This window comes from Chiloscyllium plagiosum, unplaced genomic scaffold (genome assembly GCF_037043375.1).
Source record: "Chiloscyllium plagiosum isolate Xiang-an unplaced genomic scaffold, Cpla_swu_hap1 HiC_scaffold_42, whole genome shotgun sequence".
NCBI lineage: Eukaryota > Metazoa > Chordata > Chondrichthyes > Orectolobiformes > Hemiscylliidae > Chiloscyllium > Chiloscyllium plagiosum.
This window is the reverse complement of record NW_028270180.1, coordinates 31490608-31516297: the sequence shown is the minus strand read 5'-3', so window position 1 is coordinate 31516297 and position 25690 is coordinate 31490608. Positions and strand designations below refer to the sequence as shown.

Here is a 25690-nt window from a genome sequence, read left to right as displayed (position 1 = left end):
GTAAAAGTAAGGTTACTTTAGAAAAGGAGTTTAGTGATAGTCCCAGACATGAAGTCAGTATAAGACCCTCATTGGGGCTGTTTGAAGCAGGCAGGTGTATGATTGCTTCTGGAAAAGGCTATCTGAACTTCCAGACTGGAGTTGAAATTACATTTAAATTAAATCTACTGAGGTCTTTGAGAAAGAGACTTTGTTTTCTGGTATTGGTATGTTTGGGTACTGTACAGGGGTCTTTTGGGGATCTGTGAAGGAGTTTTTTAGGGGACTAATGGGAGTGTATTTTACCATGCTTTTGAATTTTTTTGCGTTTGTGTTATGAGTCAGTGGTCTGGTTTCATCCTGTTTTATCTCCTGCTTAATACACATGCCTTTTTGTTGTTAAAATCAAATCTGCAACATTGTATGCTTGATCACCTCAATAAAACCAAAATGAAACAAAATATTATCTAACAAGCCAGATTTCAGTCTGGCATCTGACTTGTCCAGTAATATCAGCTGGCATGAGGTAAGTGGATAACTATATAACAAGGGAGGAACAAGCACAAAGTAAACTTGAGATTTTGGAGAAGATTTGTAGCTCAGGATGTGGATAGATTGTAAGTTTGCTCATTGAGCTGGTGGATTTGTTCTCAGACATTTTATCATAATGCTAATTAACATCACCAGTGAGCCTCCAGTGAAGCGTTGGTGTGTTCTGTCCCGCTTGCTATTTATCTGTCTCGGTTTGTTGTGGTGGGTGATATCATTTCCAATTCTGTTTCTGAGAGATTGATAAATGGGGTCTAAATCAATATGTTTGTTAATAGAGTTCCAGTTTGATTGCCAGGCCAATAGGATTTCCCGTGCATGTCTTTGTTTAGCCTGTCCCAGGATGAACTTATTGTCCCAGTCAACCTGATGACCTTCTTCGTCTGTGTGTATGGATACCAGTGATAGTTGGTCATGTCTTTTGGTGGCTAGTTGGTGCTCATGTATCCTGGTGGCTAGTTTCCTGCCTGTTTGTTGCTGTCCTTGCAGCGTATTTTGTATATGACATTCGTTCTGCTGATTGTTGGTACGGGGTCCTTTAAATTCATCAGCAGCTGTTTCAATGTGGTGGTAGGTCTGTGGGCTACAATGATGCCTAGGGGCCGGAGTAGTCTGGTTGTCATCTCTGAGATGTCTTTGATATATAGTAGGGTGGCTAGAATCTCTGGGCGTGTTGTGTGTTCCTGTTTAGGTCTGCAAGAATTGGTGGACTGTGCTTCTCTGTACCTGTTGTACCTGAATACATTGTATAAATGTTTCTACTCAGCTCCTCGTAGATCCTGGGTGCTGCAATGTGTTGTGGATCATTTAAATAATGTCCTGATGCAGCTCCATTTGTGGGTGTTGGGCTGGTATTCCTGTAGTTGGGTATCTGGTGAGTGTTTGTGGCTTTTCTACAGACACTGGTCTGCAGTTCTCCAGAGCTCTCCATTGAGTTTTCATTCTATAATGATGTCTAGGAAGGGGAGTTGGTTTTGTTCATGTCTTTGGTGAATTTTATACTGATAAGGATGTTGTTTATGTGTTTGTGGGTTTCTTCTCATTTGTTGCATTGCGTGTCATCCCCACAGCGGACCCAAAGCTTGGATTCAATCATGGGAAGGACAGTCCATTCTAGCCTCAGCATAACTCTTCTGCTAGAAGTCCTGATATTGGTGAACCCATAGATGTCCCGTTGATTTATTTGTAGATCTGTCGTGAAGTGGGTTGTGAGGCATAGGTCTATTAGTTTGTGTATGCTGTCCTTGCTGATGGAGTTGGTGCTGTCAGGTGTTTGTGTCCTTGGTTCATCTAGCAGTGAGGCCAGTGTTTTTTTGGCTAGGGTGATGTTTATCGATGTGAATAGGGCCATCACACCGAGGGAAACCATGACCTCGTCGTCCTCTACCTTGGTGTCTTTGATGAGGTTAAAGAATTCCTGGGTTGAGTGGATAGAGTGGGTTGCGTCTTCTACCAGGTGTTTCAGTTTGGTAGCTTGTATGTTGGTGTGCTGGGAAATTAGATATGGGTCTGAGGGGAGTCATATACAAAATACATTGCAAGGACTGCAACAAACATTACATTGGACAACGGGCAGGGAGCTAGCCACCAGGATACATGAGCACCAACTAGCCACCAAAAGGCATGACCAACTATCACTAGTATCCATACACACAGATGAGGAAGGACACCCTTTCAACTGGGACAATACATCCATCCTGGGACAGGCTAAACAAAGACCTGCATAGGAATTCCTAGAGGCCTGGCATTCAAACTGGAACTCAATTAACAAATATATAGATTTGGACCCCATTATCTAACCTCTCAGAAACAGAATCGGAAATGATATCACAATAGGCCAATACAGGTAAATAGCAAGCGGGAGAGAACACCAAAGCTTTACCGGAGGCTCACTGATTATGTTACCTAGCATGGTGACGAAATGTCTGAGAACAAAGCCACCAGCTCAGCGAGCAAACTTACATACCAAAAAGTAAACTATTGATACTGAAGTTTAGTAAAATTAAACAGTATATATTGCTTCAAACTTTTGAGTAATAGAGATGCTTAAAACATTTGTGGGCGGCACGGTGGCACAGTGGTTAGCACTGCTGCCTCACAGCGCCAGAGACCCGGGTTCAATTCCCGACTCAGGCGACTAACTGTGTGGAGTTTGCACATTCTCCCCGTGTCTGCGTGGGTTTCCTCCGGGTGCTCCGGTTTCCTCCCACAGTCCAAAGATGTGCAGGTCAGGTGAATTGGCCATGTTAAATTGCCCGTAGTGTTAGGTCAAGGGGTAAAATGTAGGGGAATGGGTGGGTTGCGCTTCGGCGGGTCGGTGTGGACTTGTTGGGCCGAAGGGCCTGTTTCCACACTGTAAGTAATCTAATCTAATCTAATATGAACTACTATTCTCAATATTGTTTTAAAAACAGTTAGTGCATCCATTTTACATCTCTATCCCTCCTTCATCACCATCCTTTGTGTCTTGCTTTGGCCACCCTCACAATCTGTTCCATTTGGTCCTCCCCTCCACCCTCTCGATGGGCCACATCTGTAATTACCTGTGTTCACTCTCACTTCCTCCTAAAATGGAGGGGTGAGTTGTGCTACCTTCTAAACCAAAGCAATCATTCTAAAATCAATGGAGTTTTTGGAAGATAATCACCAATCTATGAAGACCTTCAACTTTCAGCCCTATTAATTTCTCAAGTACAGTCTTGTCACTAACATTAATTTCCTGCAACTCCTTCAATTCTCTCTACTCACTTGGATCTCTACTTTTGAGAGAGTTCTTGTATATTCATCAATGAAAACAGGTGAAGTAATTAATTAGTACCCCTGCCCTTTCTTTATTCCCCATTATAAATTATGCTGATTCTGTCTTTGTTTTAGCCAGCTTTTATATTCCATTCTTATGTTTTTTGCCAGATTACATTCATATTCTAATCTCCCTTTCATATTATTTTCTTGGTTCTTCTTTGTTGTATTCTATAAGTCTCCCAGTCCTCAGAATTACTACTGTTCCTAATAACTTCACAGGCAATTTTTAATCTCATGCAATCCTGAATTGTTAGCAATGGTTGACTGAAGATTTTTGAGGTTTTTTTCACCTTGAAGGAATGTGAAGTCATGCAATAGTTATTTAAAAGCTATCCATTTTCATACAGACATGCTTTTAATCAACCTCAGCTAATTTGTACCTCATGCCTTCATAATTTCCCTTATTCAAGTTTAAAATTCTTGATTCAGAACAAATTACCTTATTCTCAAACATAATGTAAAATTTTATAATATTATTCAGACATTCCAAAACAACTCTGTTGTTTTCTTTCTGTAAACCTGTTGAGTTTTGCTCCAACACATTATTTCAGATTTCCAGCATTTGCAATATTTTACCTTTACATCATTTTTGGTTTGTTGCCTTACATTTGAAAATGTAATCTATCTTATTTTGATAAAGTATGGCCACAATCAAGGGTATTTTGTGAATCTCATGGTACTTATTTACAAGCACAATGAAAATCTTGCTGTAACAACTTGGTGTTCATTTGGTAAGGTGTCATAACAAGAATGGTTTTCACCTTAAGTTCCTCTTCTCAAAAGTGAAAGAAAATTCACAAACGCAGCACCTTCTTAGTTAAATAGCATCTAAAACAGCATGTACAATTACATTCCATGAAGTGAAAAGGCTTTAATACAACCCGCTACTTTAATCTTCTATTTTAACACTTTTTTCTCTGTTACAGATATTAATGAATGTGAGATCAGTGCACATAATTGTGACAAGTTTGCTATATGTACCAATACACCAGGAAGCTTTAAATGTGCCTGTGCAGATGGCTGGTCAGGAGATGGCATCAAATGTTCTGGTAAGAAAGCTTTTATTAAAGATAATTTTAATAAATAGAGGATAAAATCCAAGCTCTTGCTGATTTACTTTGAGATTTTCAGTTCTTGACAATTGGCCCTGTTGTAAAATTAAAATTCAGAGTTATGGCCGTACCTATAAATTATTTTCTCAACCTTACCAGCAGTGAATAAAGAATGATGCAAGTGGTGCCTCCGATCTTATGAAACCAAATTCTAGTTATTCTCACAGGGGTGTTTTTAAGCTTCAATTCTAAACCATAATTAAATTGTTGGGTATTGAAATCTTCCCTTCATTTGAGTTGTCATGCTTCTTACATCACATAGGATCTTCTTTGTGTTGTCATTATAATTGCAGTGTAATTGTAATCATGGATCAATTGTCTGTCAATAGTATCAATAAGCAATATGAAGCATCAAAATGCTTTCATACATTAAGCAAGGATGTTGAGTTGTAATTAGTACTGGTCCTTACCTTTAGACTATTATAAATGTCCAGTCTGAACTAAATAGCTTGATCTCAATTCCAAATGTGATCAGATTTCTCAAATGATTAATTTTACGTGGAAGACAAAGTGGGATTGAATGCAATCACATGATTGGAGGAAACGTTAACCTATTCTGAATGCAATAACTATTTATCATTTTGTTTGCAAAGATGTGGATGAGTGTTCAAATGGAACCCATAAGTGCAGCCCCACTGCTGAATGCATGAACACGGATGGCTCATATCGATGTACATGTAAAGAGGGTTACAAAGGAGATGGCATGTTTTGTACCGGTAAGCTCAAAGATCAAATGCTTTTTAAAAAATATTCTTTTATTCATTATCATGCATAACTTTAATTACTACAAGGCATTAATCTGTTTATCTGTTAGTATACAAGATTATATTTTCTATTTTGCTTAAGATTTAACATTAAAATAGACAAATGAAAGTTTCTTGTCACCAATGTTGTTCTTGCTGTTACAACTTATATTTAAATAGTGCTTTCATATAACAAACCTGAAACCAAAAGTGATCAAAGGAAATTTAAAGGAAAGTGATCAAAAGTATGATTAAAGATACAATTTTGAGGAGGAACTTAAACAAATATACAGTTAGCAAAGTGGAGGACTTCCAGAATATAATTCAAGATGGTTTAAAAACACTAATGAAGCAAAAGCAGGAAACTCAGCTCATGGAAGTAACTGGAGCAATAGGAGGTTGCACAAATAAGTAGGATGTAACTATGTAGATAACTGCAAGGATTATGAATTTGATGTGTTGTGGGACCAAGTGTATTTGCAAAGGCCAGATGGTGGGCTGGCAAACTGCAGAGTAGTCATAGTTTATAGATTATCTGGAAGGAAATTCATAAAGTCAGCATTCACCAACAAATGAAGTCAACAATAAAGACAGAAGTGAGTACTTTTGCAGTAGATATGATTTCACTTTGTCATAAAAAATAGCATTAATATTAATTATTATTTTCTTTACAAAATCAATACTTATTATTTAGATTTAATAAACTTTAATAGGTTATTTATTCTTAATGCTACTGTTAAAATTTTAAATGTATTCATCTTTTCGAGAATCTTTTCATAATCTTCATCATTGAAGGCTTTAGTCCTCAAAAGAATTATTGACCTTAAAGAGTTTTGAGGCACAATTTGAAAAATAGGTTGATAATTATTGCATTAATACAATCCTTTGTGGTTTGAAAGCGTCACCATTCACTGCAGGTTCCCTACAGTGAATAGCTGAATCTTTCAAACCATGAAGATTTCAGGTTTGGTCTATGATCTGTGCTGAATAAACTATCTAAACTGGAGAACCATTAAGGATACTAGAATTAGCCACATGGGGGTAGAGTTCCAAGTCCTGATGGATTTCCAGTAGCCTGTAGTTAGAATAAAGGAATTTGAGCAAAAGGATTCTTTGGAACTGGTTCTAAATATGTTTCTGAAAAGGGACTTCTCTCCTTTGTGTTCTCTCCATTCTGGTCAGAATAAAATGCACCCTTCAATTTTTATATATAATAAAGAGTTTTAGTGTTCTCAGTATGTTAAATTTTTCATCTTTTGTAACAGACATTGATGAATGTGCTGAAAATGTGAACTTTTGTGAGAATGGCCATTGCTTAAATACGCCTGGGGGTTACCGTTGTGAATGTGACATGGGCTTCACGCCAACTGTGGATGGCAGGGCATGTCAAGGTATGGATCATCTATCCATTTATAATGTGATTCTCTTCTCTCTAAACGTTAGACATGCTGTGGAAATTTTATGTAACATGGATATTGGTATCCAAAAACTGCAGTGTGTTTTAACTGGACCATGTTACTGCTCAACTTATCGGACAATCAAATAATATATAAATTGGCCTTGCCTCTTGTCAGGTGGGTTTGTGATACTGTACAGAACTTATCTGAAAAACATTTCATCTCAATTTAGGTATTCAAAGCAGTTTCTGTTGCAAATAGACACTTTAATCATTTCATCCATGAGCACATCTTCATAAACTTTCCATGAGATGAGATTTAAAGGGCCATGTAAATAGTTGATTTCTTTTTAAAGATAAATAAGTATTGAAACTAAATTCTGCTGCACTTGGACATTCACTTAGATTAGAGGATATTCAATATGACAATTGTGTTTATGGTGTTTATGGTTTATGGTGTAATGCAAAGATTTCATGAAGTGTAAATTCAATGCATGATTGATATGATTAACAAAGTAACCAATTAAAAAAGCCAGAATAGATGCACATTCATTCACCCAAATGAAGAATTTTTTGGGAGCTATGAGACTTCCCTCCAACCCCACTTTACAGTACGTTGAGACATATTTGTCAGACAGAGGCATAGAAATGTACAGCATGGAAACAGACCTTTCGGTCCAACTTGTCCATGCTGACCAGATGTCCAAAATTAATCTAGTCCCGTTTGCCAGCACTTGGCCCATATCCCTCTAAACCCTTTTTATTCATATACCCATCCAGATGCCTTTTAAATGTTGTAATTGTACTGTCTTTAGACTTAAGATAAAGTTTTACAGCTATGGTATTAAAACTTGTTTTTGCCTTGCACTATTAATGTAACTTAATTAAATGTTTTCCAGAGTATTCTCCTCTGTATCTGTTGCAAGTTTTCAGAGATAAATAAATGATGAATAGATTTTGTTTTATATTTATCAGTCCAATGAACACTTATTCTATGTTCTACAAGGTCATTTTCTGTAAGTTCTTAATTTTTTTTCTAGATATTGATGAATGCTCATTTGCTGATATTTGTGTCTTTGGAAGATGCCAAAATCTTCCAGGACTCTTCAGATGCGAATGTGATTTGGGTTATGAGCTGGACAGGAGTGGCGGCAACTGCACAGGTGAAATGTTGTCTTCTCTTGATAAATTATATTAGTAAGGTATTAATTCTCAGAAATTTAGGACAAGTAATGAAAGCTTTACAGTGATTAAGAGCTTGTCTTGAAAACATCTAATATGTTTTGAAAATCTTTTACAGATGTCAATGAGTGTGCAAATCCAGTTAATTGTATAAATGGAATTTGTGTTAACACCCCTGGAAGCTATGTTTGCAACTGCCCATCTGAATTTGAGTTGAACCCAACTGGAGTGGGATGTGTTGGTATGTTACAATTCATATTAAACAACTTGGATAAGACAATTTGTGTCATAATCATACTTTAGCAATGATCTCAAAGTTACCAAAAATAAACATGGGAAAGCTACTCATTTTAGAGAAAAAATATTGGTGAACTTTAGCACCTCATAGCATAGTGTGTTGAATGCAGGTTCAAACCTATTAGTAGAGTGTTACTGATTTTCAGAGTCATGGAGTCTCACAGCATAGAAACAGGCCTTTGCTGTTTATGCTGTTCTATGCTCACCAAGAAGCACCAAATACCCTAACTCCATTTACCTGCATTTGTTCCATAGCATTTGTTCAAATGACCTGGCATTTGAAGTGCTCATCCAGACATTTATTAAATGTTGCTCCACCACCCTCTCAGACAGTGTGTTTAACATTTCCATCACCCTCTGGGTAAAAACAGTTTTCCTCAGATCCCCTCTAAATAACTTACCCCTCACCTTAAATTTATGCCTTCTGGTCTTAGACATGTCTGCCATAGGGAAATGATTTTCACAATCTACCTTGTCTATGCCTCTCATAACTTTGTATACCTCATTCAGGTCTCCCCTCAGCTTCCTCTGCTCCAGGGAAAACAAAATCATTGATCCAATCTTTCCCAACTGAGACCTTCCATCCCAGGCAACATCCTTGTAAATCACCAGTGCAGTCACGTTCTTCCGATAACGTGGTGATCAGTATTCTATCTGTAGCTTAACCAATGTTTTATAAAATTATAGCAAGGCTTTCTTTATGCACCTTTATACCCACTAAAACATTTAATAATTTCTCCTTCCTTATTTAAGAATATCTCAAGGAAAGGTGGATTCACCCCCAGAGGAAGTAGAGAATTATGAGTTGGCAGATAATGAAACTCTTAACCTGGAATAATATAGATTGCATAGAGAACCAATATAATAGAATAGGTGATAAAAGTATTTTCATATAATTTATTTGGGATCAGCTTGTAGCAATACTTACATTGATTCATGTCCTGGGTACATCATTAAGGCCCAAAAGTCATTTTCATGGTACAGAGGATGTAGAACTGGATACCAAAAAAGAAACTAAAGCTGTGTAATCATTTATCATAATGGTTAGACTGGTTGGTAACTGGTTTAAGGTTTTCTTTTTCAGGTCTGTGCATACAGCTTTAATTTAGAACTGTGACCACGTTCTGATCCATTTTTTCAATTTTAAGTAATTCTTTAGTATTAGCTATGATAACTGTGAAGCTGCTACTTCTTATTGATATTTTTAAGTAATCTGTTTGAATATGTTACATGTTTGGGAAAGATGGTCTCTAAACCCAGAACTCTGGCCCAGAAGTAGGGTCACTACCACTGTACCACAAGAATCCTATTACATTTATGTGTACAACCACAGTTTAACATTGGAAGTGCCTTTTAAGGAAATATGCAAAATGTGGTTCAAAGGCATTTCCCTTCTATAAATTACTTAATATTTACTGCAGCAAAATTATTAACATTTGTAAATGATGCATTTTATTACTAGATCCTCGCTTGGGCAGGTGCTTCTTGGAATATTCATTGCGTGGAGATAACACCCTTTCTTGCAGCAATGAGATTGGAGTGGGAGTTTCAAGAGCATCTTGTTGCTGTTCTTTGGGCAGAGCCTGGGGGTTTCCATGCGAACTGTGTCCTTCTATCAATTCATGTAAGAGTTTGGAAATGCTTTAAAGCTATTTTCTCATTTCATTTGTGGTATTTCACTCTATCAATAGTACTTGCTATTATATCGGTTTATTGAGATAATTAAAAATAGATTATTATTTTGCTGCACAGTTTTTCTGTACCATATAGTTCTTTCTCATTCCAATGCTATGTAAGTATTTTGGTGATAGAAAGTCATACAGCACAAAAGTCGGCCCAACTCGTCTATGTCGACCAGGTTTTCTTCACTGACCTAGTCTCGTTTGGCCCATAGCCCTCTAAATTTTTCCTATATATCTATACAAATTACTTTTAAATGTTGTAATTGTATCCACATCTACCACTTCCTTTGGCAGCTCATTCCATACATGCACCACCCTCTATGAGAAAAATTTGCCCCTGAAGTCACTTTTAAATCTTTCCCCTCTCAACTTAAACCAAACCCTTAATTTTGGACTCCCATGCCCTGAAAATGTCCCAACTTATCCAACCTGTCCTTATAAATCAAATCTTCCAGCCTTGATAACAGCATTGTAAAATTTTTTGCACCCTTTCTAGTTTAATAACATGCTTCCTGTAGCACGGTGACCAAAATTATATGCAATACTCCAAATGTGGTCTTACCAATGTCTTGTACAGCTGTAACATAACATCCCAATTCCTGTACTCAGGATGCCAAACACCTTTATCATTACCCTGTCTACTTGTGATGCCACTTTCAAGGAACCATGTACCTTCACCGAAATAACTGCACAGCGACTGGTATCCTGTCACAGTCACCCTTTATTTATGTGTTGTTGACACTGATCCAGCCTTCTGAGTGAACAGGATGTTTGACATTCCTGTACTTATCTGTGAGCCAGGGTTCCCTGATTGGACCAGATAAACAGTGCAAATCAGGAAACTCATATGCCATGAGGTTCACCTGGCTGACCTCGTTATAATAACTACATCCCTTCCCCTCTGAGTAGGAAGGCATAAGCTATTTCTTCTTTTTTGTAGCTCCTTTTAGAGCATTTTAGCACCAGGTTAGGTTCCTCCAACTCTGCTTCTCATACAGGCCGCGTGTAACACACAGTAGCTCGCTCTTGCACCCAGAGTGTCTCGAAAGAAATTCATTTTCTTCTTCACACAGTGGCACCCATCATGTCCATCTCAGATTCCAAGCTATCTTCAATGCTTGATGGAGAGAGAGAACCCACAGGTTCCGAAACAGTCGGAAAGATTGTCGAGGAGGTGGGCACATTTTGCTCCTGCACGTTTGCGAGTTTGCAACTTTCATATGGTCCGTGTGATTGTTCAGGACCGTCACATCTACCCAAACTTTCTACATCACTGGACTTGATCTTACATTGACCATGCATCTTATGCAATGTAGAACCATTCGTGTGTTTCCTACACCAACTTTCAAACCCTGAAGTAAACTGTCTCTCTCACTTAGCGGAGTCTTGTGTCTGGCATTGTTGTTCCTCAATGCTGTTTTACCCTTCCCCTCCCGAGGCCCGGGAAAATCAGACTTAACCTGATGTGGAGTCTTCTCCCCATTAGCAACTCTGCTGAAGCTATTGTTGTAGCTGCATATGAGGTTGTCCTATAATCAAATAGTATCGAAGACAGTTTGGTATCTAGTGAAGCTTTAGGCTTTAAGCCTGCCTTCAAAGTTTGGAGTGCTCTTATATGTCGAATACCATTTGTCTTTAGGAAATACTCAAATTCCCTGCTGGTAAACAATGGCCCATTGTCTATGACCAAAACTTTCCAGAGTGTATGTGTTGCAAAAAATGCAAGCAGTTTTTCTACTGTCGTCCCTGTGTTTGACAAATGAACTCCAAGCACATCCAGCCATTTTGTGTTGGCATCTGCAATGGCTAAGAACATTGAGCCCATGAAAGGACCTGCATAGTCAACGCGCAACCAAGTCCAGGGTTACCTGGCCATTCCCACAACTGTTGGCGATAATTCTTATCCTTGTTGATACTCTGGGCATTGCCCACCAATGCAGCTATGTCTGCACCCAGTCCTGGCCACCAGACATAACTTCTTGCCAACATCTTCATTTTGGACTCCTCCGGATGACCCTGGTGGAGCTCAGCTAGTGTCTGATCACTCTTACTCCCCATAATAATATGCCATCCTCTACTGTGATCTGGTCTTTCCGGGTCCAAAAAGGCTTCAGTTCTGGTTGAGATGGCCCTTTGGCTTCCCCCATTACTGCCAGCTGTTTCAGTTTGTCAGAACCAGATCTTTCTGTGTCCAAAGTCTGATATTGTCAACTGTGACTGGGAGAGTGTCCAGAAAATGTAAAACCATTATGGACTTTTTCAGTGGCAGTACCATCGGTGGTGTATCTGCCAGAGGGAGGCGGCTCAATGTTTCTGCATTTGCTACTTGGCCTCCCGGACGGTGTTCTAATTTGTAATTATACACACTTAGTATTAGAGCCCACCACTGAATTCAAGCTGAAACTATGGGTGGCACTGCCTTGTCCTCTTTAAATAAACCTAACAGGCGTTTGTGGTCTGTTATTATTATAAATTTACATCCATAAAGGTATTGGTAGAATATCCTGACTCCAAAAGTTTATTACCACCAAACTTTCCCTCTTTATCTGAGCATATTCATGCTCTGCATTAGCTAAAGTCCTGGATACATACACTATTCGGCATTCCTCTTTGTGGGGCCACCTATGAACTAATAATACACCAATGCCTATGGGGAGGCATCGCAAGTCAATGCCAGAGCTTGTTTCCAACACCTTAAAGGATGATAGCTGTTTCTTCCCTTCCCTGAAAGCTATTGCTTGGCTACACAACCATTTGCAAGGTTGATTCTTTTTTAAGGGTTGATGCAAAGGTACCAGGATGGAGGCAATGTTATGTATGAACTTTCTGTAATAATTCACCAGCTCTGGTGTGTTGGAGACCAGGCACCTTTAACCACCCTCACATTATCTTCCAATATGTGTAACCTGGCATTGTCAACTCTGTCATTTGGGACGCCTGGAACGCATATTTTTCCCTTCTAACATGTAGCTGGCCTGGGAGAAATGTGTAAGTTCTCTCAGTGCTCCTCATTGGTCTTCCCTGTTATTAGAACGTCATCTAGATAAATGGCAACTTGGGGTAGACCTTGTAAACTGTTCTCCATCAGCCACTGAAAAGTTGCACAGGCTGACGATACCCAAAATGGCAGTCTTGTATATTGATATAAACCTTTATGGGTATTAATTGTAACATACTTCTGGGAATCCTCATCTAACCACAATTGCAAGTACAGTTGGTTCACGTCCAGCTTTGAGAAGGACAGCCCCCTTGCCAGCTTTGTGTCTAAATCCTCTAGGTGAGGAAGCGGGTATTTATCCAGCCTCAAACAGCAGTTCACTGTTTGTTTAAAGTCCCGACAAAGACGAACCCACCCATCAGGCTTCACAATCCAGTGTTCCCCATTCCACAAACTGGGCTAGTTTGATAATTTATTCGCTTTCCAATCTTCTGATTTCCAGTCTCTAGTTTTGCCTGTAAGGTAAATAGCACTGGGCAGGCCTTGCAGAATCATGGAATTGCTTCCTGGTCAACATGCAAGGTCGCTCTGAACAGCCAGATTGCTAAAACCAAACCAAAGCAAACCAAAAAAAAGCTGAGCTGGGGGAACTGGCCGCTTTCCTTTCATTGTGCGTGTTTTTCTTTAAACTTAAAAGCTTCTTCAAGTAGATCAAGCCAGACATTTCAGAACTAATGTCTCATAAAACATTCCAAGTTTGTGCGAAGATTTGTAGCTCGGGTGCTCATTGTTGTGGTTCTGTTCGCCGAGCTGGAAGTTTTTGTTGCAAACATTTCGTCCCCTGGCTAGGCGACATCATCAGTGCTTGGGAGCCTCCTGCGAAGCGCTTCTTTGATGTTTCCTCCGGTGTTTATAGTGATCTGTCCCTGCCGCTTCCGGTTGTCAGTTTCACCTGTCCGCTGTAGTGGTTGGTATATTGGGTCCAGGTCGATGTGTTTGTTGGTGGAGTTTGTGGATGAATGCCATGCCTCTAGGAATTCCCTGGCTGTTCTCTGTCTGGCTTGCCCTATGATAGTAGTGTTGTCCCAGTCAAATTCATGTTGCTTGTTGTCTGCGTGTGTGGCTACTAAGGATAGCTGGTCGTGTCGTTTCGTGGCTAGTTGATGTTCGTGGATGCGGATTGTTAGCTGTCTTCCTGTTTGTCCTATATAGTGTTTAGTGCAGTCCTTGCATGGTATTTTGTATGCTACATTAGTTTTGCTCATGTTGGGTATCGGGTCCTTCGTTCTGGTGAGTTGTTGTCTGAGCGTGGCTGTTGGTTTGTGTGCCGTTATGAGTCCTAGGGGTCGCAGTAGTCTGGCTGTCAGTTCTGAGATGCTCCTGATGTATGGTAGTGTGGCTAGTCCTTTTGGTTGTGGTATGTCCTCATTCCGTGGTCTTTCTCTTAGGCATCTGTTGATGAAGTTGCGCGGGTATCCGTTTTTGGCGAATACCTTGTGTTCCTCTTCTTCTTTTTGCAGTTCTGGTGTACTGCAGTGTGTTGTGGCCCTTTTGAATAGTGTCCTGATGCAGCTTCGTTTGTGTGTGTTGTGGTGGTTACTTTCATAGTTTAGGACTTGGTCTGTGTGTGCTCGGCGAACAGTCTCATAAAACACTTTTGAAAAACAACAAGGACAACACAACCTTGTGAAAGGAGCAGCATCATCACAGATACTCCTGTACAAGTTCTCAGTTTAGTCAAGGTCTTACATAAATTAAGAGTTAGAGTCCAGAGCGAATTTGGAAAGGACTAATCCTGAGATCACTAAAGCAGCCACACTGGTATTGACCTCCATTCGAACATGGTGACCATTTAAACAGACATTTATTTTGATTGGTTCTGATTTGAATGTTGCTAATTTAACTGTTCCAAACCAGAAGTAATTGGACTTTCCAGGATGTGCACTTTCTTGGATACTGGCCTATGAGTTATCTTAGAGGAGAAAGTGAGGGCTGCAGATGCTGGAGATCAGAGCTGAAAATGTGTTGCTGGAAAAGCGCAGCAGGTCAGGCAGCATCCAAGGAACAGGAGAATTGACATTTCGGGCATAAGCCCTTCTTCAGGAATGAGGAAAGTGTGTCCAGCAGGCTAAGATAAAAGGTAGGGAGGAGGGACTTGGGGGAGGGGCGTTGGAAATGCGATAGATGGAGGGAGGTCAAGGTGAGGGTGATAGGCCGGAGTGGGGTGGGGGCGGAGAGGTCAGGAAGATGATTTCAGGTTAGGAAGGCGGTGCTGAGTTCGAGGGATTTTACTGAGACAAGGTGGGGGGAGGGGAAATGAGGAAACTGGAGAAATCTGAGTTCATCCCTTGTGGTTGGAGGGTTCCCAGGCAGAAGATGAGGCGCTCTTCCTCCAACCGTTGTGTTGCCATGGTCTGGCGATGGAGGAGTCGAAGGACCTGCATGTCCTTGGTGGAGTGGGAGGGGGAGTTGAAGTGTTGAGCCACGGGGTGGTTGGGTTGGTTGGTCTGGATGTCCCAGAAGTGTTCTCTGAAACATTCCGCAAGTAGACGGCCTGTCTCCCCAATATAGAGGAGGCCATATCGGGTGCAGCGGATGCAATAGATGTTGTGTGTTGAGGTGCAGGTGAATTTGTGGCGGATATGGAAGTGTCCCTTGGGGCCTTGGAGGGAAGTAAGGGGGGAGGTGTGGGCGCAAGTTTTGCATTTCTTGCGGTTGCAGGGGAAGGTGCCGGGAGTGGAGGTTGGGTTGGTGGGGGATGTGGACCTGACGAGGGAGTCACGGAGGGAGTGGACTTTTCGGAACGCTGATAGGGGAGGGGAGGGAAATATATCACTGATGGTGGGGTCCGTTTGGAGGTGGCGGAAATGACGGCGGGATGATACGTTGTACATGGAGGTTGGTGGGGTGGTAGGTGAGGACCAATGGGGTTCTGTCCTGGTGGCGGTTGGAGGGGCGGGAAGTCGAAGAGATGTGGTGGAAGGCATCGTCGGCTACGTCAGACGGGAAATTGCGGTACTTGAAGAAGGAGGCCATCTGGGTTGTACGGTTTTGGAACTGGTCCTCCTGGGAGTAGATGCGGCAGAGACGAAGGAATTGGGAATCTGGGATGGCGTTTTTACAGGAGGCAGGGTGGGAGGAGGTGTAGTATGGGTAGCTGTGGGAGTCGGTCGGTTTATAGTAAATGTCCGTGTCGATTCGGTCACCCGAGATAGAAATGGAAAGGTCTAGGAAGGGGAGGGAGGAGTCTGAGACGGTCCAGGTGAATTTGAGGTCGGGGTGGAAGGTGTTGGTAAAGTGGATTAACTGTTCAACCTCCTCGTGGGAGCACGAGGCAGCGCCGATATAGTCATCGATGTAGCGGAGGAAAAGGTGGGGGGTGGTGCCAGTGTAGCTGTGGAAGATGGACTGTTCCACATATCTTACGAAGAGGCAGGCATAGCTGGGGCCTGTGCGGGTGCCCATGGTTACTCCTTTGGTTTGGAGGAAGGGGGATTGGAAAGAGAAGTTGTTCAGGGTGAGGACCAGTTCAGTCAGTCGAAGGAGGGTGTCAGTAGAAGGGTACTGGTTGGTACGGTGGGAAAGGAAGAAGCGGAGGGCTTTAAGTCCTTCATGATGGGGGATGGAGGTGTACAGGGACTGGATGTCCATGGTGAAGATAAGGCGTTGGGGACCGGGGAAGCGAAAATCATGGAGGAGGTGGAGGGCATGGGCAGGTGTCCCGAACGTAGGTGGGGAGTTCTTGGACTAAGGGAGACAGGACCGTGTCGAGGTATGCAGAGATGAGTTCGGTGGGGCAGGAGCTGGCTTAGACAATGGGTCGGCCGGGGCAGTCAGGTTTGTGGATTTTGGGCAGGAGGTAGAAAAGGGCAGTGCGGGGTTGTGGGACTATGAGGTTGGAGGCGGTGGATGGGAGATCCCCTGAGGTGATGAGGTTCTGGATGGTCCGGGAGATGGTGGTTTGGTGGTGGGAGGTGGGGTCATGGTCAAGGGGGCAGTAGGAGGAGGTGTCCGCGAGCTGGCGTTTAGCGTCTCCTGTTCCTTGGATGCTGCCTGACCTGCTGCGCTTTTCCAGCAACTCATATGAGTTATCTTACTCAGTATAAGTGTAATGGGATTAATTTACTGTCTCAAGTACACACGCATGTAGCAACTAAAAGGCTTGCTGGTCCAGATCCTGAAGAAATTTTTAACTGTTTGACCAAGATTTGACTTTGATTTGGGGTTTTGCTGTGGGCTGACCCAGAGTCCCTCTATTCAGGGTATGCCCTCAGTGAGGCTATGCAATTGCCTTCACTCAAGTGGTGTTCCCAAGCTCAGTCAGACCAGTGAAGCTTATATTTGAATACCTTGCATCTCATATGCTCCTCTTGCTGTTGAAATATTCCTTAACTAAATCTGTCAACTCTTGAAAGCTTTTAGTATCTGGTGCCTCAGTTAAAGTTAGACTCCTAATAACCAAAAAAGCCACGGTTCCACAAGCAATCAGGAGAATTACTCATTGTTTTTCATCTCCCTTAATGTCATTTGCCCAGAAAAAGTAACTCATTTTCTCCAATATTGGGCCCAGTCTTTTTAAGTTCAAGACAGAGCAAATAGATTGGTATATATATATATCAAGAATAGACTTAAGAGAGAATGCAAACAATGGTACAGGCAAAAGAATGTTACACGAGCAATAATCCATTGACGTATTACCTACCTGAAATGAAAGTAGCTTGTTTCTTGGGATCAAAGTACATAGAATAAAAACAAAATTGGTAAGCTAAAGGAAACAAAATTTCCCTTAACCTAACTAACAATTCAAGGCTTAAAAAAGACATTGATTTACTTTTGTTTGTATTATTGTAACACTCTGAACCTTTATTTTTTAAACAGCGGAATACAGAACTCTTTGTCCTGGAGGAGAAGGCTTTCGTCCTAATCCCATCACAGTTATTTTGGAGGGTAACCACTTATACCATTTTGTAAATAACATTTCAGATGTTGTAGCCTATGAGCAGTCTCTTCATATTGTTAACAACTTATTCAGTTATCTGTTACTGCTTTATGCAGATATTGATGAATGTAAGGAATTACCTGGACTGTGTCAAGGCGGAACATGCGTCAACACTTTTGGAAGCTTCCAGTGTGAATGTCCACGTGGTTTCTATTTGAATGAAGAAACCAGAGTATGTGAAGGTATATTTATTGAAGTTTGGCATTATTATTTATAATGTCAGAGCTTTCCTTTTGATTCATTGCTCTTTATTTTTCTTAAAGTATTAGTGATGCATATGGTTCATTTTTCTATGTGCTACTTCTTGGAGACAAAATGGGTGACAAAACAGAATCTAGACCAAGAGAAGAAGAGATTGTGAATAAATAGTGCTCAAATTAATGTATTCCCACTGGCTGCCTTTCCAAGATTAAGAATTTAATGCAGGATATCATAGATTGCACCGACATTGTGATAATGTGTTAAACTGCAATACCAGTATGCAGTGCCATTAGCTGATTTAGTATGTACTTAATGTCCAGTTGCACTGACTTCCTAATCTCACTGTACTGCTGCAAGAACTTTCTGATTAGTGGCTAGATAGTAATTTTTGTAATTCAACATTCCTAACCTGGTGCTTTTCCAGATGGGACTACAGATTGGAAAATTGTACCTCTGTCTTTGGATGCTCGCCGACTTTTCACTTCAAGTAAAGGATTATAAAATAACTCATTGTATGCTTCATGACAGACTGAGTTGCTTTTGTACAAATGTAATCAGCTTAAAAATTTTTGGCACATACTTAGAAACAAGTAAGTCGCAGTCAGTGTGCAAATTGGCTTGAAAATTGAGAACTTCCATTAAAGAAAAATAAATGTTAGGGTTTTAAAAGTTGAGATTGCTGAAAAATTAGCATTATTTCTTGAATGCACTTTATATAGTCCTTCAGGAGATGTCTTATTATTGTCTGGAAATTGTTATTGCTGTGATGTTTAATATTAACCACTGTGTAGACTGTTATGTTGCACAATGCATGTTCAGTTTTCCACAAATTTAAAATTGTAGCTGTATTGAAATGCTGTGCACTACAGTACTTAAGTTGTACATTATACATGTTGTATCCATTCTTTCTAAGATTACTAGTCATTAAGAAATAAGCACACAAATTTCCAGTCTCCATACATTGTATAGACAATGCACTCAAGCACTCATGTAAAATAGATGGTTTTGTTAACCAAAAGAGAAAATGCTGGAAAATCTCAGCAGGTCTGGCAACATCAACTGAGATTTTCCAGCATTTTCTCTTTTGGTTTCAGATTCCAGCATCCGCAGTAATTTGCTTTAATCCTGATTTTGTTAACCTTGTATTTTAGGATCTAAAAAGAAACTAATGCAGACAGAAAATATAGTAAAATGGAGAATTTGTGCGCTGCTGTCAAACCACTTGAGAGGAAGCAAAGTATGGATGCCAATTCACCAAATTTAATAACTACTTCCCTTAAGAGTGACTGCTATTTCAGTCAGGAAAACCAATACCTTGATTTCTTTTCCCACTGACCGATAACAAGACAAGCCTGTGTAATTCTGCAAGTGATTGACATTCCTAAAGCACAAGAAATGTTGGCATACGTATATAGTATTCTACCACAATTATGATTTGTAACGACAATGAACATATCATACAGATCAAGTAGCTACTTTCAGACAGAAATACAAAGCTCATACCAAGTGTATTTGTGGACATTTGGGGACTGGTAGGATGACATCTTGGAGACCATGGCAAATCTCTTTAGCTTGTGCTAATAATGTTATTGCAAAGGCAAATACATATTTTGGAGAGCATCACACCGATCAAGCAGGTACTGATTAGTGCTATGTGTAATTTTAAACATGAATGTAGTAAGGAACATTGCTGCATCAGATACTTATCCAATATATATTTAACCTTCCCCTTTAATAAACACTTCTGCATGCAAAACATTCCTTGAAAACCTTTTTTTTAGCATTGTGTAGGGAATCTCCCTGAAATGAAACTGGATCCTATAAATCTATTGTCTGCATTAACTGTCAGCATAAATTGAAACCAAACTACAAACATTCCTTTAGAAGTGGGAGATCTTACACTGACCCAACAAAGCTTAAGAGGAAAGATCAGAGAAGCATAAGGTTTATTCTGTGTATGGCAATGCCACATCTGATCTGAGTGATTGATGCGGATATTGGGGTGACAGAAACGAAAGGGTAGCTGTTGACCCACCTTGAATTCAATGGAAAAGTTTATTACAGCCTTGCTGTAAAATAGTTCTTATGCAATATATGCTGCCCAGAATAAACTTTTCCATTGAATTCAGCATGGTTAAACAGCTACTCTTTCATTATATGTCATCGTCTCAAAAACATTTTGAGAAAATATTTTAATTCCAACAATACCGATCCTCAATTTGATCATCACAGGTTTGTCTTTTTGTTGAACTGATATTTCAATAGGAAATTTTATAAGTTCTCTGCTACCAGCTGGGAGCCCCACCAGTAACACAAGTCAAGGATTTGGGCACTCACTGTTGGCAAAGAGTCATTATCATCATACCCAAAATTTCAGTAGGAGTTGATGGCTGATGAGGAACCTTGGATGAAAATTACAAATTGTGTCAAATCCTGGTTTCAGCATCATTCTGCACTGAGCAGGTTAGTTGCAGAAGTGCGAACAATCAATCAAATAATACAAATGTGAAAATGGGCAGTATTAATCTCAATTTGTTTTTTGTTTAAATAAGGAAAGCTTACTTTTTATACTCTCCAAACATTTGTTTGTCTGCTTTTTTTCCAGATGTTAATGAGTGCAGTGCTTCACCTGGTATTTGTGGCCCTGGTACCTGTTTCAACACGGTAGGAAATTATACCTGCATCTGTCCACCAGATTACATGCAGGTTAATGGTGGAAACAACTGTATGGGTAAGCATTCACCAACCAGTTAAAAGGATATTAGAAACAATAAATCATGTTTTTCAATCAACTGGTTTCAGTTGTGCTTATCGATAATCTAGCAACTTGATGACCAATTTTATCCTTTCAATCTACAGACAATAGGAAGAGCTTCTGCTTCAAATATTTTGACCGAGAAAATGGTACCTGTAATGGCGAGCTGGCCTTTAATATGACAAAGAAGCTGTGTTGCTGTTCATACATGATTGGAAAAGCTTGGAACAGACCATGTGAGCAGTGTCCACTTCCTGTCACAGGTACGTTTCAATGTATCAAGTTCAGACATTTAGAATTAGAATTCATGATATGTATAGTATATTGACAATATGCTGAATCGTGTTTCAGATGACTTTCTGTTCCTTTGCGGCAGTCGAAGGCCTGGGTATATTATTGATATAAGCGGACAGGCAGTTGGTAAGATCTATTTTTGTTTTCTAAAGAATTACATTTTTTAATGATAGAGACACTTAAGTAGTGAAATGAATAAAATGTGATTATGTTTCTTCAAATATGATTACCTAGCTACTATAACTGCATTTTATGAGATCATTTGAAGACAGATGTTCAATTAGACACGCCATTGTTCTGCCATTCTCATATTCTGATCACTTAACCTGAACCATCAGCATCCTTTCTCCCCCAGCACTCTAACCCTCAATTATTGCATAAATGCTGTCACTCCACACAACGTCATCTCTGATCAAGAGTCATCTAGACTCGAAAGGTTAGCCATCTTTCTCTCCATGGATGCTGCCTAATTTCCTGTGATTTCCAGCATTTTTTGTTTTCAGTACAGGTTCCAGCATCTGCAGTAATTTACTCCAATATTATCCAGGTCTTGCTGTGTATGGGCACTATGATGAATCCTTCCTTTTCTAAGTGTTTCTGGTGCTGCAAAAATCTGCACTCGTTAGATCATTCAGCCTATCAAGTCTGCTTCACCATTCAGTCATGGCTGATAAGATTCTCAATACCATTCTCCTACTTTCTCCCCGTACATGATCCCCTTGACAATCAAGAACCTATCTACCTCAGTCTTAAATATGCTCAATGACCTGGCCTCCACAGCCTTTTGTGGCAATGAATTCCATAGATTCACCACTATCTGGCTGAAGATATTTCTCCTTATCTCCACTCTAAAAGGTCTTCCCTTAGCTCTAAGGCTGTCTTTCCCGCTAATGGTAACATCTTCCCAACATCCACTCTGTTCTGTATTCAATATTCTGTAAGTTTTAATTAGGTCCCCCCCCCATCCTTCTAAACTCCATTAAGTATAGACCCAGAGTACTCAAATGTTCTTCATATGTTAAGCTTTTCATTCTTGGGACCATTCTCATGAACTTTCTCTGAACACACTCCAGGGCCAGTACATTCTTCCTGAGATATGGGGCCCAAAGCTGCACACCATGCTCCAAATGTGGTCTGACCAGAGCCTCATAGAGCTCCAGAAATACATCCCTGCTTTTATATTCCAGTCCTCTCAAAATAAATGCCAACATTGCATTTGCCTCCCAAACTACTGACTCAACCTGCAAGTTTACCTTGAAAGAATCCTGGACTAGAACCTCCAAGTCTCTTTGCACTTCAGACTTCTGAATTTTCTCCCCATTTAGAAAATAGTCCATGCCTGTATTCTTCCTACCAAAGTGCATGACCTCACACTTGGCCACATTGTACTCCATCTGCCACTTTCCTAACCTGTCCAGGTTCTTCTGCAGCCTCCCCGCCTCCTCAATACTACCCGTCCCTCTATCTATCTTCGTATCATCTGCAAACTTAGCCAGAATGCCCTCAGTTCCTTCATCTAGATTGTTAATGTAAAAGTGGAAAGTTGTGTTCCCAACACAGCCTTGCAGAATGCCACTTGTCACCAGCTGCCATCCTGAGAAGGACCCTTTTATCCCCACTCTCTGTTTCTGAGCCAGACAGCCAAGCTTCTATCCATACTAGTACCTTGCCTTTAACACCATGGACCTTTATCTTACTCAGTAGCCTCCTGTGCGGCACCTTGTCAAAGGCCTTCTTGAAGTTCAGGTAGATAGCATCCCCATTGGCTCTCCTTTGTCTAACCTGCTTGTTGCTTCCTCAAAGAATTCTAGCAGCTTTTGTCAAGCATGACATCCCCCTGATGAAACTATGCTGACTTTGCTCTATTTTACCATACACTTCCAAGAATTTAGAAATCTCACCTTTCACCTTGGATTTCAGGATCTTACCCATGACCTAGGTTAGGCTAATCAACCTGTAATTTTCTGTATTTTACCTTACACCCTTTTTAAACGGGTGTCACATTAGCGATTTTCCAGTCCTCTGGGACTCTCCTCGAATCTAGCGATTCCTGAAAGATCCCTACTACACCTCCACTATCGCTTCAACTATCTCCCTTAGAACTCTGGGGTGTAGTCCACCTGGTCCAGGTGATTTATCCAGCACTATCTCTCCAGCATCATTTTCCAGCGGCCCAAAATCTACTTTTGCCTCTCTTTTGCCCTTTATATATCTAAAGAAACTCTTACAGTCTTCCTTTATTTACTTGCTAGCTACCCCTCTTATTTAATCTTCTCCCTCTTTATTTCTTTTTTTGTAGCCGTCTGTTGGTCTTTGTAAGCTTCCCAATCCTCTGGTTTCCCACTGCCTTTTGCCACATTATATGCTTTTTCACTATCCCTGATTTCCCTAGTCAGCCATGGTTGTCTCATCCTCCCTGTACTATGCTTCTTTTAACTCAGGATGAATCTCTGCTGTGTCTCCTGAATTACTCCCAGAAATTCCTGCCATTCTTTTCCATTGTCTTTCCTGCTAGGCCTCCCTCCCAGTCAATTCTACCCAGCTCCTCCCCTTGCTTCTAGCTGCCTTTATTCAGCTGTAATACTATTTCCTCTGATACTGACTTCTCCTTCTCAAATTCCAGAGTAAATGCAACCATATTATGATCACTGCCTCTTAAGAGATCATTCACTTTAAGCCACCTTATCAGAACCCTCTTGGTCCTCACCTTCCACCCCACCAACCTCCAGACACATTGCATCATCCTCTGCCATTTCTGCCACCGACCAACAGACCCCACCACCAGAGACATATTTCCCTCCCCATCCCTATCTGCGTTCCAGAGAGACCATTCCCTCCGCAACTCCCTTGTCAGGTCCACACCCCCCACCAACCCACCACCCACTCCCGGCACATTCTTCTGCCACCACAAGAAGTGCAAAACCTGCGCCCACAACTCCCCCCTCACCTCCATCCAAGGCCCCCAAGGATCCTTCCACATCCAACAGAGAATTTACCTGTACTTCCACACACGTCATCTACTGCATCCGTTGCTCCTGATGTGGTCTTCTCTACACTGGGGAGACAGGATGCCCGATCGTTTCAGAGAACATCTCTGGGGCACCCAAACTAAACATAGAAGAATACAGCGCAGTACAGGCCCTTTGGCCCTCGATGTTGCGCCGATCCAAGCCCACCTAACCTATACTAACCCACTATCCTCCATATACCTATCCAATGCCCGCTTAAATGCCCATAAAGAGGGAGAGTCCACCACTGCTACTGGCAGGGCATTCCATGAACTTACGACTCGCTGAGTGAAGAACCTACCCCTAACTTCAGTCCTATATCTACCCCCCCTTAATTTAAAGCTATGCCCCCTTGTAATACCCGACTCCATACGCGGGAAAAGGTTCACACTGTCAACCCTATCTAACCCCCTAATCATCTTGTACACCTCAATCAAGTCACCCCTAAACCTTCTTTTCTCTAATGAAAACAGCCCCAAGTGTCTCAGTCTTTCCTCATACGATCTTCCTTCCATACCAGGCAACATCCTGGTAAACCTCCTCTGCACCCGTTCCAGTGCCTCCACATCCTTCCTATAGTATGGCGACCAAAACTGCACACAATATTCCAGATGCGGCTGCACCAGAGTCTTATACAACTGCATCATGACCTCAGGACTCCGGAACTCAATTCCTCTACCAATAAAAGCCAGTACGCCATATGCCTTCCTCACCGCACTATTTACCTGGGTGGCAACTTTCAGAGATCTGTGTACATGGACACCAAGATCCCTCTGCTCATCCACACTACCAAGTATCCGACCATTAGCCCAGTACCCCATCTTTTTGTTATTCTTCCCAAAGTGAATCACCTCACACTTAGCTACATTGAATTCCATTTGCCACCTTTCTGCCCAGCTCTGCAGCTTCTCTATATCATGCTGTAACCTGCCACATCCTTCCTCACTGTCAACAACTCCTCCGACTTTCGTATCATCCGCAAACTTGCTCACCCAACCTTCTAACCCCTCTTCCAGGTCATTTATAAAAATGACAAACAGCAATGGTCCCAAAACAGATCCTTGCGGAACACCGCTAGTGACGGCACTCCATGAAGAAACTTTGCCATCAACTACTACCCTCTGTCTTCTTCCATCCAGCCAATTCCTAATCCAAACCTCCAACTTACCCTCAATGCCATATCTCCGTATTTTCTGCAGTAGCCTACCATGAGGAACCTTATCAAACGCCTTACTAAAATCCATATATACCACAGCCACCGCTTTCCCCTCATCAACCTCCTTCGTCACCTTTTCAAAAAATTCAATAAGGTTTGTGAGGCACGACCTGCCCTTCACAAAACCATGCTGACTATCCTTGATCACATTATTCCTATCCAGATGTGCATAAATCCTATCCCTTACAATTCTCTCTAAGACTTTGCCCACAACAGAAGTGAGACTCACCGGCCTATAGTTACTAGGGTTATCCCTACTCCCCTTTTTGAACAAGGGAACCACATTTGCTATCCTCCAGTCTTCTGGCACTACTCCTGTAGACAAAGAGGACATAAAAATCAAGGCCAATGGCTCTGCAATCTCCCCCCTTGCTTCCCAGAGAATCCTAGGATAAATGCCATCAGGCCCAGGGGACTTATCTATTTTCACCTTTTCCAGGATTTCCAACACCTCTTCTCTACATACCTCAAAGCCATCCATTCTACTTATTTGTGACTCAGTATTCACATCGACGACAATGCCCTGTTCCTGAGTAA

The 25690-nt window shown here is 41.1% G+C and overlaps 1 protein-coding gene across 1 annotated transcript in view; it reads left to right on the top strand.

The window, feature by feature from the left end:
* LOC122542423 (fibrillin-1-like) overlaps nt 1–25690 on the top strand; it is a 610102-nt gene that overhangs the window by 468737 nt on the left and 115675 nt on the right. The window contains exons 32-42 of the mRNA XM_087981979.1: nt 4257–4379; nt 5036–5158; nt 6451–6576; nt 7622–7744; nt 7882–8004; nt 9523–9684; nt 17559–17627; nt 17736–17861; nt 20486–20611; nt 20740–20898; nt 20987–21055. Coding sequence (XP_087838105.1) covers nt 4257–4379; nt 5036–5158; nt 6451–6576; nt 7622–7744; nt 7882–8004; nt 9523–9684; nt 17559–17627; nt 17736–17861; nt 20486–20611; nt 20740–20898; nt 20987–21055 — 1329 coding nt within the window. The remainder of the gene's footprint in view (nt 1–4256; nt 4380–5035; nt 5159–6450; nt 6577–7621; nt 7745–7881; nt 8005–9522; nt 9685–17558; nt 17628–17735; nt 17862–20485; nt 20612–20739; nt 20899–20986; nt 21056–25690) is intronic.